Source organism: Leucoraja erinacea, chromosome 5 (genome assembly GCF_028641065.1).
Source record: "Leucoraja erinacea ecotype New England chromosome 5, Leri_hhj_1, whole genome shotgun sequence".
NCBI lineage: Eukaryota > Metazoa > Chordata > Chondrichthyes > Rajiformes > Rajidae > Leucoraja > Leucoraja erinaceus.
In genome coordinates, this window is record NC_073381.1 from 22,528,362 (window position 1) to 22,541,758 (window position 13,397).

Here is a 13,397-nt window from a genome sequence, read left to right on the forward strand (position 1 = left end):
AGACGTTTCCCAGGGAATACCGGAGCATCGCACATGAAACTTAAAACATTTCACACATAATAACAGTAAAAACAATCCAGTCCCTGATGAAACAGTATAAATAATTTAAAGCAGGTAAAACAGCAACATTAAAATACAATAAAAACAATCATTAAAATGTCCAGGGCAGCTGATTTGAGTGGCCAGTGCCAGAGTTATTAAAATGTCAGTGCAAAGCCGCAGAATCAGGTGACTGTGAGTACAGAGTGACTGTTTAGCAGCCTCACAGCCTGTGGCAGGAAGCTGTTTAGCTTTGATGCTACGGTATCTCTTGCTTGATGGCAGGAGATCCAGGTGTGTGTGGAGGGGGTTCAGTTTGTCCTTAACTATTCTCAGAGCTTTTTTCAGACAGCGGCTCTGGAACAGTTCTTGTACCGAGGGTAGGGAGATGCCAATGATTCTCTCTGCTCCCCTCACTACCCTCTGCAGAGCCTCCCTGTCTGAGCAGTTGCAGTACCACGTGTTTATGCAGTACGTGAGTACAGACTCCGCCATGCCCCTGTAAAAAGTCCTGAGGATGTTGGTGGGGAGCGAGGCCTGTTTTGAGTTTCCTCAGGAAATGCAGTCGCTGATGGGCCCGTTTGACAATCCCAGTGTTGTCAACAGACTTAGACCATCAAGTTTACCCCACCATTCAATCATGGCTGATCTATCTTTCCCTCTCAACCCCATTTTCCTGCCTTCTCCCCATTACCCCTGACATCTGTACTAATCACAAATACTCAAGGGCATAGATTTACGGGGTGCAGGTGGTGGTGGAGGAAGCAGATACAATAGTGATATTTGATTTTTTTAGATAAGGTATGAATATACAGTGAATGACGGAAGATGGTTCATGTACAGTCAGAATGGGTTTGTTCAACTTGGTATAGTGTTCAGCACATATATGGTGGAGCAAAGGGCCTGTCCCTGTACTGTCCTCTATTCTATAACATTATTCGGACGTTACATTGCACCAAACAACAACTATGGTGCAATTGGAAAACGCACAGAAAGTGTTTCTTCTAAAGCACACGCCCAAAGAAAATGAAGGACTTACTTTTTACAAGAAATACTCCAGTAAAATGGTTAAAGGTAAACTATCAGTGCGCCCCACGTCTACCTCGCTCCTTTCCTCTGTACACCTGCCTACCTGTCCACTTCCTAATGGACGTAACGTGGGCCTCATCGTAGCTCTCCGTGAAGCTGCCATAAAGTTGCCAGAGGCCGATGGGGCTAATTTCAGCTCGTGTTTGAAAATAAGTTATAAAATACGATGATATTGCAGCCAATGAGGTCTTACCCGGGGGGTGGGTTGGTTGCGAGGCTAACTGATCAGGCAGGAGGGAAGGCACCAGCGGCGGTAAAAAAAAAAAGGACCCGGTGAAGATGGCGGGTGGACAACAGTCGGTGCTTTTCGTGTGTTTGGGTAAGCATTCAATCCGCTGCAAATAATATTTACGGTGTGTGAATGTTTGCCTGCGAACCAGGCGGGCGATTACTGCCGGCGCCGAGCACCCGTGCAGCCCGGGGATGAGCGCGGTTCCCCGGGGTTCGAGCGGCGGCGGTTGGGGGTTCGAGCGGCGGCGGTTGGGGGTTCGAGCGGCGGCGGTTGGGGGTTCGAGCGGCGGCGGTTGGGGGTTCGAGCGGCGGCGGTTGGGGGTTCGAGCGGCGGCGGTTGGGGGTTCGAGCGGCGGCGGTTGGGGGTTCGAGCGGCGGCGGTTGGAGGTTCGAGCGGCGGCGGTTGGGGGTTCGAGCGGCGGCGGTTGGCCGCCAACTGCGCGTTCCGGGCTACTCGGGGCGCGCGGCCGCACCGGCGCCAGGCAGCCCTACAGCGTGGGAACAGGCTCCTCTAGTATCTGTGAACAGGCCCTTCGCGTCCCCCGCACACTAAGATCATAAGGTATAGGTGCAGAATTAGGCCATTCGGCCATCGTCTACTCCGCCATTCAATCATAGCTAGACGAAGGGTCTCGACCCGAAACGTCACCCATTCCTTCTCCACAGTGATTCTGCCTGTCCCCCCTGAGTTACTCCAGCATTTTGTGTCTACCTTCGATTTAAACCAGCATCTGCAGTTCTTTCTGACGCATTCAATCATGGCTGATCCATCTCTCCCTCCTAACCCCATTCTCCTGTTTCCCCCATAACCTCTGACACCCGTACTAATCAAAAATCTATCTATCTCTGCCTTAATTATATCCACTGACTTGGCCTCTATGGCCAAGAATTCCGCAGATTCACCACACTCTGACTAGCACCATCCTACACTATCATCGGTTTAAGCCAGCATCTGCAGTTCCTTCCTACACATATAACAACCATATAACAATTACAGCACGGAAACAGGCCATCTCGGCCCTACAAGTCCATGCCGAACAAATTTTTTTCCCCTTAGTCCCACCTGCCTGCACTCGTACCATAACCCTCCATTCCCTTCTCATCCATATGCCTATCCAATTTATTTTTAAATGATACCAATGAACCTGCCTCCACCACTTCCACTGGGAGCTCATTCCACACCGCCACCACTCTCTGCGTAAAGAAGTTCCCCCTCATATTACCCCTAAACTTCTGTCCCTTAATTCTGAAGTCACGTCCTCTTGTTTGAATCTTCCCTATTGTCCCTACACACTAGGGACAATTTTATCAAAGCCAATTAATCGACAACTCTTGTAGGAAGGAACTACAGATGCTGGTTTAAACTGAAGATAGACCCAAAATACTGGAGTAACTCAGCAGGTCAGACAGCATCTCTGGAGAAAAGGAACAGGTGTTGTTTCAGTTCTTCAGACTGAGAGGGGAAAGGGAAACGGATATAGATGGAAATGTAGAACCAATGAATGAAATATATGCAAAAAAGTAACGATAAAAGAGACGGGACATTGTTGGCTGTGGGCTAGGTGAAAATGAGTTATACAGACAATGAAACTCACCAGGATGATAGTGAAACTAGTACAACAACTAGGGTGGGGAGGGTCAGGGAGAGTGGGTGGGGATACAACAACCCTTCACTTTTTTGGAGTGTGGGAGGAAACCGGAGCACTAAGAGAAAACCCATGCAGTCACAGGAACAATGTACAAACACCGTACAGACAGCACCCATAGTCGGGATCGAACCTGGGTCTCTGACGCTGTAAGGTAGCAAATCTACCACTGTGCCGCCCATGTCGCTACAACAAGGAACTTCCTGGGTCAATGTCTATCACTTTATCAATGTCACAGAAAAACACATCTTATAGCTTCCGTTTGTATGGTTAGCACGCAACAAAACTGTACCTCGTGACAATAAGCTGAACTAAAATTGATTGGAGTTGGCTCTGTGCAGCTGAATTCCAGAAATTCCAAGTATAGGTTTATTAGGTTATTCACGTGTACCTAGGTACAATGTAAAGCTTTGTTTTGTATGCTATCCATTGAAATCAGATAATACTATACATAAATTCAATCATGTCAAACTCGAGTACAATAGGTAGAGCAAAGAGAAGGATATGCAGTGCAGAATTTAGTTCTCGGCATTGCAGCACACCAGTTCAAAAATCAAGAGTGTTTTATTGTCATAGGACCCGAATAATGAAATTCTTACTTTAGCACACAACAGATATGTGAACATAGTACTCTGTAAACATTACTTTTAAAAAAAAAAACAAGAGAAGTTCTATAAACGAACTATAATAGTGCAAAGACAAAAACAAAGTCCTTAAGCCTGTGTAGTTTGGAGCTTAATTGAAGAATGTAGTGTTTAGTGGCCTGATGGTCCTGAACCTGGATGTTAGTTATCAGGGTGTCAGGGACATCACTGACTACAAGAGCAGCCCCGCCTGCCCCCACAGTGATATCACACTGGCCAACGAGCTTAACACCTTCTTTGCTCGCTTTGAAACTGGCAACACAACCAGGAGTGGAATAACCCCGGCCATGGTGGAGGGACAGGTCTTAACATTGAGCACACAGAATGTACATTGCACTCTGCGTAAGGTCAATCCACGCAAGGCTGCAGGCCCGGACGGAGTCCAAGGGAGGGTACTTAGGGACTGTGCTGTACAGCTGGTGAGGTATTCACCAGGATCTTTAACCTATCTCTATCTCTGGCAACGGTCCCCAAGTGCCAGTGCCGAAAAATACAAAAATGACCAACCTGAACGACTACCGTCCGGTTGCCTTAACACCAATAACCATGAAGTGCTTTGAAAGGCTGGTCCTCTCGCACATCAACTCCAGCATCCCTGCCTCACTGGACTCGCATCAATTTGCATACAGGGCAAATAGATCCACAGAGGATGCCATCTCTCTGGCTCTTCATACTGTCCTGACTCACCTGGAAAGACAGGGCATGTACGTGAGGATGCTTTTCATAGACTACAGCTCTGCCTTCAACATGGTCATCCCCACCAAGCTCACCACCAAACTCCACCAGGTAGACCTCGGCTCGTCGATATGCGACTGGATCCTTAATTTCCTGATGGAGCGACCGCAGGCAGTGAGACTGGGCCCGCACCTGTCCTCCACTATCACACTGAGTACCAGCACACCACAGGGCTGTGTACTGAGCCCCATGCTCTACTCCCTCTTCACACACGACTGTGTTCCTGCATTCGACACCAACATTATTGTCAAGTTTGCAGACGACACAACGGAGGTGCAGAACCTGGCGGACTGGTGCTCAGATAACAACCTGTCCCTAAACACCTCTAAGACCAAGGAGCTGATTATCAACTTTAGAAGGACACATAATGGGGAATACGATCCAATCTTTATCAATGGGACAGTGGATACTGAGTTGGATGATCAGCCATGATCATATTGAATGGCGGTGCAAGCTCGAATGGCCTACTCCTGCACTTAATTTCTATGTTTCTATGTGTGGAGAGAGTGTCCAGCTTTAGGTTTCTGGGCACACACATTTCAGAGGATCTCACATGGTCCACCAACACCGCTGCGCTGGTCAAGAAGGCACAGCAATGACTGTTCTTCCTGAGAACACTGAAAAAGGCTGGTCTGCCCCAACAGTTGCTGACAATCGTCTACCGCTGCACCACAGAGAGCATCCTAACATATGGCGTCTCTGTGTGGTATCTCAGCAGCACAGAGGCAGAGAGGAGAGCTCTTCAGTGGGTCGTCCACAGAGCGCAGAAGATAATTGGGACACAGCTACCAGCCTTGGAGGGCATCTACAATACAAGAAGGAGATCAGCATTCACAAAGACTCCTCACGCCCTTCTACCATCCGGCAGACGTTACAAGGCCTTCTACGCCCGCACCGCCAGAGTTAGGAACAATTTCATCCCCAGCGCTATAGCTGCTCTGAACTAGCCCTGCTGAATGCCCCCCCCAATGAACTGTCTCCCTCGGATGGTCACGTTGCACATCGAGCCGGCACAGACCTATTTGCTCTTTATACTGTTTTAACTTTTTTTTTTAATCATGTTTCTCTGGGTGTCTAAATTTTTAGCTAATTAAGTTATTACATCGTATGGAAGCTGCATACCAAATCCCGTTGTACCTCTGTGCAATGACAATAAAAGTTATTATTATTATCAGGCTCCTAAACCATTTTACTGATGGCGGGAGTGAAATGACAGGGTGGTGCTATTGAGGGAGTGCAGCGTAGGTTTACAAGGTTAATTCCTGGGATGGCGGGACTGTCATATGCTGAGAGAATGGAGCGGCATACTCTGTACACTCTGGAGTTTAGAAGGATGAGAGGATATCTTATTGAAAAATATAAGATTGTTAAGGGTTTGGACATGCTAGAGGCAGGAAACATGTTCCCGATGTTGGGGGAGTCCAGAACCAGGGGCCACAGTTTAAAAATAAGGGGTAAGCCATTTAGAACGGAGACAAGGAAACACTTTTTCTCACAGAGAGTTGTGAGTCTGGAATTCTCTGCCTCAGAGGGCGGTGGAGGCCGGTTCTCTGGATACTTTCAAGAGAGAACTAGATAGGGCTCTTAAAGATAGCGCAGTCAGGGGATATGGGGAGAAGGCAGGGACGGGGTACTGATTGGGGATGATCAGCCATGATCACATTGAATGGCGGTGCTGGCTCGAAGGGTTGAATGGCCTACTCCAGCACCTATTGTCTATTGTCTCTGATGTTGGCTGCCATTTTGAGGATCTACTCCTGTAGATCCCTTCAATGGCGGGGAGGTCAGTACCCATGATGAACTGGGCATTGTTCAGCATTTTTGACAATAGACAACACCATTTCCTGCCTAATGTGGATTTCCTTCAGTTCACAGAAACATAGAAAATAGGTGCAGGGGTAGGGGTAGGCCATTCGGCCCTTCGAGCCTGCACCGCCATTCAATATCATGGCTGATCATCCAACTCGGTATCCTGTACCTGCCTTCTCTCCATACCCCCTGATCCCTTTAGCCACAAGGGCCACATCTAACCCTCTTAAATATAGCCAAAGAACTGGCCTCAACTACATTCTGTGGCAGAGAGTTCCAGAGATTCACCACTCTCTGTGTGAAAAATGTTTTTCTCATCTCGGTCCTGAAAGATTTCCCCTTTATCCTTAAACTGTGACCCCCTTGTCCTGGACTTCCCCAACATCGAGAACAATCTTCCTGCATCTAGCCTGTCCAACCCCTTAAGAATTGTGTACATTTCTATGAGATCCCCCCTCAATCTTCTGTCAGATTCCTCTGTCACCCCAGATCCTCTAGCCACTACTATATCAGGAAGATTGTTTGTGTCCTCCCTAGTGAAGACAGATCCAGAGTACCTGTTCAACTCATCTGCCATTTGCTTGTTCCCCATAATAAATTCACCTTTTTCGGTCTTCAAGGGTCCAAGTTTGGTCTTAACTAATTTTTTTCCTCTTCACATACCTAAAGAAGCTTTTACCATCCTGCTTTATATTCTTGGCTAGCTTACCTTCGTACCTCATCTTTTCTCCACGTATTGTCTTTTTGGTTATCTTCTGTTGTTCTTTAAACATTGCTTCCCGCTCATCTTTGCTATGTTGTACTTCTTCGCTTTTTTTTATTTTTTATACTGTTCCTGACATCCCTTGTCAGCCATGGTCGTCCCTTTCTCCCCTTGGAATCTTTCTTGCTCTACGAATGAATTGATCCTGCACCTTCTGTATTATTCCAGAAACACCTGCCATTTTTGTTCCACTGTCATCCCTGCTAGTGTTTCTTTCCAGTCAACTTTGGCCAGCTCCTCCCTCATGACCCCTCATTATTCAACTGCAACACTGACACCTCCTATCTACTCTTCTCCCTCTCCAATTGTAGATTAAACCTGACCGTGTTATGGTCACTGCCTCCTAATGGCTCATTAACCTCGAGGTCCTTTATCAAATCCGGTTCATTACATAACACTAAATCCAGAATTGCCTTCTCCCTGGTAGGCTCCAATACAAGCTGTTCAAAGAATCCATCACAAGGCACACTACAAAGTCCATTTCTTGGGGTCTACCTGCATGTTGAAATCTCCCATAACCACAGCATTACTTTTACTACATGCCAATTTTAACTCCTGATTCAACTTGCACCCTATGTCCAGGCTACTGTTTGGGGGCCTGTCTATTAGTCCCATTAGGGTCTTTTTACCCTTACAATTCCTTAGTTCTATCCATACTGACTCCACATCTCCCGTTTCAATGTCACCCCTTGCAAGGGACTGAATTTCATTCCTCACCAACAGGTCAACCCCACCCCCTCTGCCCATGTGTCTGTCTTTTCGATAGGAGGTATACCCTTGAATATTCAGTTCCAGGCCCTGATTTTCTTGCAGCCATGTCTCAGTAATTCCCACAACATCATACTTGCCAGTTTCTAACTGAGCCTCAAGCTCGTCCACTTTATTCCTTGTACTTCGTGCATTCATATACAGCACTATGACCTCCGTATTCACTTCCCTCCTCGCAATTGGCCCTGACCTTACTCTGTTGTCCATTCTCAAGCTTTCCTTCCTATTAATTTGAGAATCTTTTGTAATTTTTTCTGTAGCCACTTCCTCTTCAACTTCATCTTTATACTCCCCATTTGTCAATCCCTCCCACCCACTATTTAGTTTAAAGCCACATGTGTAGCCCTAGCAAACCTGCCTGCCAGAATGTCAGTCCCCCTCCAGTTAAGGTGTAACCTTTTGTACAGGTCACACCTACCCCAGAAGAGATCCCAGTGGTCTATACATCTAAAATAAATCCTTGCTCCCTGCATCAGCCCCTCAGCCACACATTCAGACCCCCTATCTCCCTGTTCCTGTCCTCACTAGCACGTGGTGTTCTTTCCCTCGCCCTCTTCAGCCCAGGAATTTAAAGCTTTTTGACTCTCCACCATCCTCCTGTCAATCAAGACACGTTTATGAATCGTTGTCCTTCCTCATTCAAAGTCTACAATCGGTCTTACCGACGTTCTGATCAAGGTTGTTGTTCCTGCATCATTTGGTCGGTGGATCGATCTCCCTCCTATACTCTGACCTACCGTCATCTGTAATTCGTCCAACAACGTTGATGTCGTATGCAAATTTGAAGATGGAGTTGGAACTGTGTCAGGCTACACAGTCATGAGTATAAAGTGAGTTGAGCAGTGGGCGGAGCACACAGCCTTGAGGTGCTCCCTCACTGATGGTTATTGAGAAAGTATTGCTACCAATTTGCCAGATTGTGGTATGTTGATGGAAAGTCAAGGATTCAGTGCAGTGTAGGCCCAGTTCCGTGATGTTGGTAACCAGTTAGGAGAGGCCAATTGTGTTGAACGCTGAGCTGTAGTTTTTGTTATCCAAGTTGGTGAATGTCCATAGTCTTTTACCCCGAGTAGGGAAATCAAAAACAAGCGGACATATGTTTAAGTTGAGAGGGGCAAGATTTAATACAAACCCTAGGGGCAACTTTTCACTTAGAGGGTGGTGGGTATAAGGAACAAGCTAAAGGTAGTTGATGTAGATCCTAAAACACAATTTAAAACATACTTGTCAGGTAGGAAAAGTTTAGAGGGGTATGGAGCAAACACAGACAAATGGGACTATCTTAGATGGAGCATCTTGGACAGCATAGAAGAGTTGGGCTGAAGGGCCTGCTTCTGTGTTGTATTACTCTATGACTAATATCTTTAATGAAAATGTAGATTGGTTGGTTGGTAAGTTTGCAGTTGACACAACAATCAGTGCAGTTGCTAGCTGTGAAGAAGGTTGTCAGAGCATGAAGCAGGATAAAGATCAATTACAGATATAGGCAGAGAAATTGTGAGGTGTCATATTTTGGGCAATCTGGGCATTTTGTGAGGTGTCACATTTTGGGAGACTAAATGTAATAGGTGAAGTACAGTTAATGACTGGAATCTTAACAGCATACATGTATAGAGGGATCTTGATGTCCCTGAAAGTTGCAACACAAGTAAATGGGGTGGAAAAGGCGTATGGTGTAATTGCATGACAAGAAGCATTTACGGCATTGTGTGGAATTCTAGTCACTCCAATATAGGAAGGATGTGGAGGCTTTGGAGAGGGTACAAAAGGTGTTCCGTAAAATGATTATCTGATCAGCATTTGGTTTCTCCAAAGTAGAGGATCAGCATGTGGGAATATGATATTGCTTTCACAGACATATTTGAAAGATAGACAGGACTGCAACTGCGATGGAATCTTCAAGCATAATGAGACTGACAGATGCAAAATAAATGGCCTTGGAACATTGATTAAGGAATGTAATACTCAGTAATGAAATATCTTCAAATAAAACTATTTGGTTGGGGCTTTAAAAAACAAAGTGGGCTAGGGGTGACAGTTGGAAACCACTTTTTTGGGGATGTACTTCCTAATAGTTAGCAGGAGATAGAGGGGCAGGTGTGGAGACAAACCGTAAGGAAACGTTAGAATACCAGAAGTGTTATAAGAGATTTTACCTTTCCCAATATTAACTGATCATTTTAATTCAAAGGGCTTTGAAGGGATGGAATTTCAAAAGTGCATCCATGATAGCTTTTTCAGCTAATATGTGGATAGTCCTAGACAAAGGGCAGTACCAGACGTAATATTGGGGCTGTAGCTGTGCAAATGGTTCAAGTGTCAATGGATAGCATTTCGGAGATTATTACCATAACACAATACGTGTCAAGGTAGTTATGAGAAAGGATGAGAATGATCCAATAATTATTATCCTGAATTGGAAAAGGCCAATTTCAATATCATAACATCTGTGGATGATGCCGTCAACCTGGGCCTACACTTCATCCTACAGCACCTAGACCGCCAGGGGACCTATGCAAGGATCCTGTTTGTTGAGCCCCTCTGTTAGTGGATCACGAGCTTCCTGACAGACGGGAAGCAGCATGTGAGGCTGGGAAAACACATCTCGGACCCGCAAACGCTCAGCATAGGAGCACTGCAAGGCTGCGTACTCTCTCCTCTACTCTCTCTACACCAACGACTGCACCTCCACAGACACCTCTATCAAGCTTCTCAAGTTTGCGGACGACACAACCCTGATTGACTGATCCAGGATGGGGGTGGAATCTGCTTACAGACAGGAAGTGTCACAGCTGGCGTCCTGGTGCCATCGCAACAACCTGGAGCTCAATGCTCTTAAGACGGTGGAATTGATTGTAGGCTTTAGGAGAGCTCCCCCTCACCCCACTCACCATCAACAACACTACAGTCACATCTGTGGAGTCTTTTGTGTTCCTGGGTACCATCATCTCCAAGGACCTTAAGTGGGGGATACGTTCGACTCCACAGTCAAAAAGTACAACAGAGGATGTACTTCCTACGGCAGCTGAGGTAGCACAATCTGCCACAGGCAATGATGGCCCAATTCTACACGGCCATCGGAGAGTCTGTTCTCACTTTCTCCATCCTGGTCAGGTTTGGCTCCACCACCAAGCACAACACCTGGAGGCTGCAGCGAATCGTCCGATCAGCAGACGAGGTTATTGGCTGCAACCTTCCCTCATTTGATGAACTGTACACTGCAAGGGCCAGGAAGTGAGCAGGCAAGATCATCTCTGACCCCTCTCACCCTGGCAACAAACTCTTTGAATCACTGCCCTCTGGAAAACGACTCCGGACTGTCAAAGCTGCCACAGCTAGACATAAAAAGTTTTTATCCACGTGTAGTTGCTCTACTCAACAGCCAAAAATCTGTAGCGTCCCTTTGATCTGGTATTTTGTTGATCAATGGTGTTTTATCATTAATGTTTTATTATTATTAATGTTTAGTGTTTTCTGAGTCATTTGTAACTGTCACTGTATGTCATGTTGTGGGCGGAGTACCAAGGCAAATTCCTTGTATGTGAATACTTGGCCAATAAACGTACAAACTTACTTATACGAACCTGGCACAAGCAGACAGAGTAGCTACTTGAAGACACAAGGACCTGCATATGCGTGTTTACAAAGAAAGACACAAAGTGCTGGAACAACTCTTGGCATTGCAGGTTGTTCTAATCAAATAAGTGGGGGTCATTCAGAAGTGAAATATTGAAAGCTCAGGGCCTATAAGGGTGACTGCATGTCCAAAGAACCCTCAATGTCAAAGTATATCAAAGGTTTCTTTATGTATAAAGGAACATACTGCAGGCATTGAAAATTTCCCCTCCTCTCTTCTAGATTTCCTCTCTTTCCCCCACCCCGCCCACTATCCATGTTCTCATGAGATGCTGCCTGACCCGTTGCGTTACTCCAGCATTTTTTCTTTTTTTGTAAACCAGCATCTGCAATTCCTTATTTCTACATGAATCAAAGACAGTCAGCTTGATCTCATTAGGGGGAGATACTCATAACAAATTTGCCTTTTCCAGTGATAATAAAAATGTGCTGATGAGGGCAATGCGATCGATGACATCTATATGTACTTTGTCTGAAGAAGGGTCTAGACCCAAATCATCATCCATGCCTTCTCTCCTGTCCCGCTGAGTTACTCCAGCATTTTGTGTCTATCTTTACTTCAGTAATATCTTTTATCAATCCCTGATGGGAGACTGATCGAAAAGGCTAGAGTGCATATGATCCAGTCCATGATGGAAAATGGGTCAAAAATTATCTTGGTAAAAGAGGCAGAAGATGAAAAGATGTTTTATGAGTTGAAACATGTACCCAGTGGTGCACCACAGTGCTGGTATCCTTACTATTAGTCTTATGCATTAATAATTTGTATATGAATGTAGAAGGTCTAATAGTAAGTTTGCAGGTGACACGAAAGTTAATGGTGTTGATGATCCTGGGAAGATAAAAATGACACCAAACTGGCGACTGTATAGTAACGGTAGACACAAAATTCTGGAGTAAATCAGCGGGACAGGCAGCATCTCTGGAGAGAAGAAATGGGTGATGTTTGAGGTGAAGACCCTTCTTCAGAAGTCTCGACCCGAAACGTCCTTCCCTCCAGAGATGATGCCTCTCCCGCTGAGTTACTCCAAACATTTTGTTTACCTTCGATTTAAACAAGCATCTGCAGTTCTTTCTTGCAGACTCTGTATACTGTCTGTGCTGTACTTTTGTACACTTGCACTGTGATGCTTATCTAAGATGTATCCAAGTGTTTATGTGTAGTCACACTTGTAAGGAATGTAAACAAAAATTAATTTCACTGTACCTCAGTGCATGTGACCGATAAAGTACCATACCTTTCACCTGAAGGTGTGTATGATAAAATATAAATATTTATTTAAAAAAAATACCCATCCTATTAATGCAGTACGAATACCGCCACAACAGGTCCATGGCTAATGCCATCTCCCTAGCCCTCCACTCATTCCTGGAACACCTGGATTAGAAGGACACCTATGTCAGACTACTAGTCATAGTCCTACAGCTCTGCTTTCAATACCATTATATACCATTATCCCAGCTTATCTCCAAATTCATGTAACTTGGAATCAGCACGTGCAACCCCCCCTCGGAGCGTACTGGATCCTTGATATCCTGACCAACAGACCACAATCAGTGCGGGTGGGTGACAAATGATCCTCTACAACAATCCTTAACACTAGTGCCCTGCAAGGATGTATTTACAGTCAAATATAGTAGCGCGCACACAGACCCGCACCTCATTCGCAGCCAGGATCCAACCCGGGTCCCCGGCGCCGCAAGCTCTGCCGAACTGCCACTGGACCGCCCCGATTTCCCGCCCCCCACCGAGTGTCCTATCCCCGCCCGGGTGGGCAGCCGGTGACACCGCCAGCCCAGGGCCCACACCCAGCACGTAGAAGCGCCAACCTGCGCATAATTCCGACTGGCAACCACGCATTTCGTCCGAGCACATTATCGCACGCGTCATGCAAGCTGTCTTAAATGACCACCTAAACTCATTTGGCAACCTAAAAAGCTACCTAGGTTGCCCAGCTGGAAACAGAAAAAAAGTTAAGTGAGAGCCCTGGCTTGGGAAGTTCGGCATATGCCTACATCCATCATCAATGTCAATCT

At 46.0% G+C, this 13,397-nt stretch overlaps 2 protein-coding genes across 5 annotated transcripts in view; one reads left to right on the forward strand and one right to left on the reverse strand.

Moving 5' to 3' along the window:
- sh3yl1 (SH3 and SYLF domain containing 1) overlaps positions 1-1,232 on the reverse strand; it is a 47,172-nt gene extending 45,940 nt beyond the window's left edge. For both annotated transcript variants that reach the window (XM_055635237.1, XM_055635238.1), the window contains exon 1: positions 1,079-1,232. In XM_055635237.1, the coding sequence (XP_055491212.1) occupies position 1,079 (1 nt within the window). In that variant the 5' untranslated portion in view covers positions 1,080-1,232. The remainder of the gene's footprint in view (positions 1-1,078) is intronic.
- Positions 1,233-1,298: 66 nt separating this feature from the next.
- Positions 1,299-13,397, forward strand: part of acp1 (acid phosphatase 1) — a 28,700-nt gene continuing 16,601 nt past the window's right edge. Inside the window, exon 1 of one of the 3 annotated variants that reach the window (XM_055635239.1) lies at positions 1,299-1,447. In XM_055635239.1, the coding sequence (XP_055491214.1) occupies positions 1,408-1,447 (40 nt within the window). In that variant the 5' untranslated portion in view covers positions 1,299-1,407. The remainder of the gene's footprint in view (positions 1,448-13,397) is intronic. The other 2 variants (XM_055635241.1, XM_055635240.1) reach the window with 2 other exon arrangements.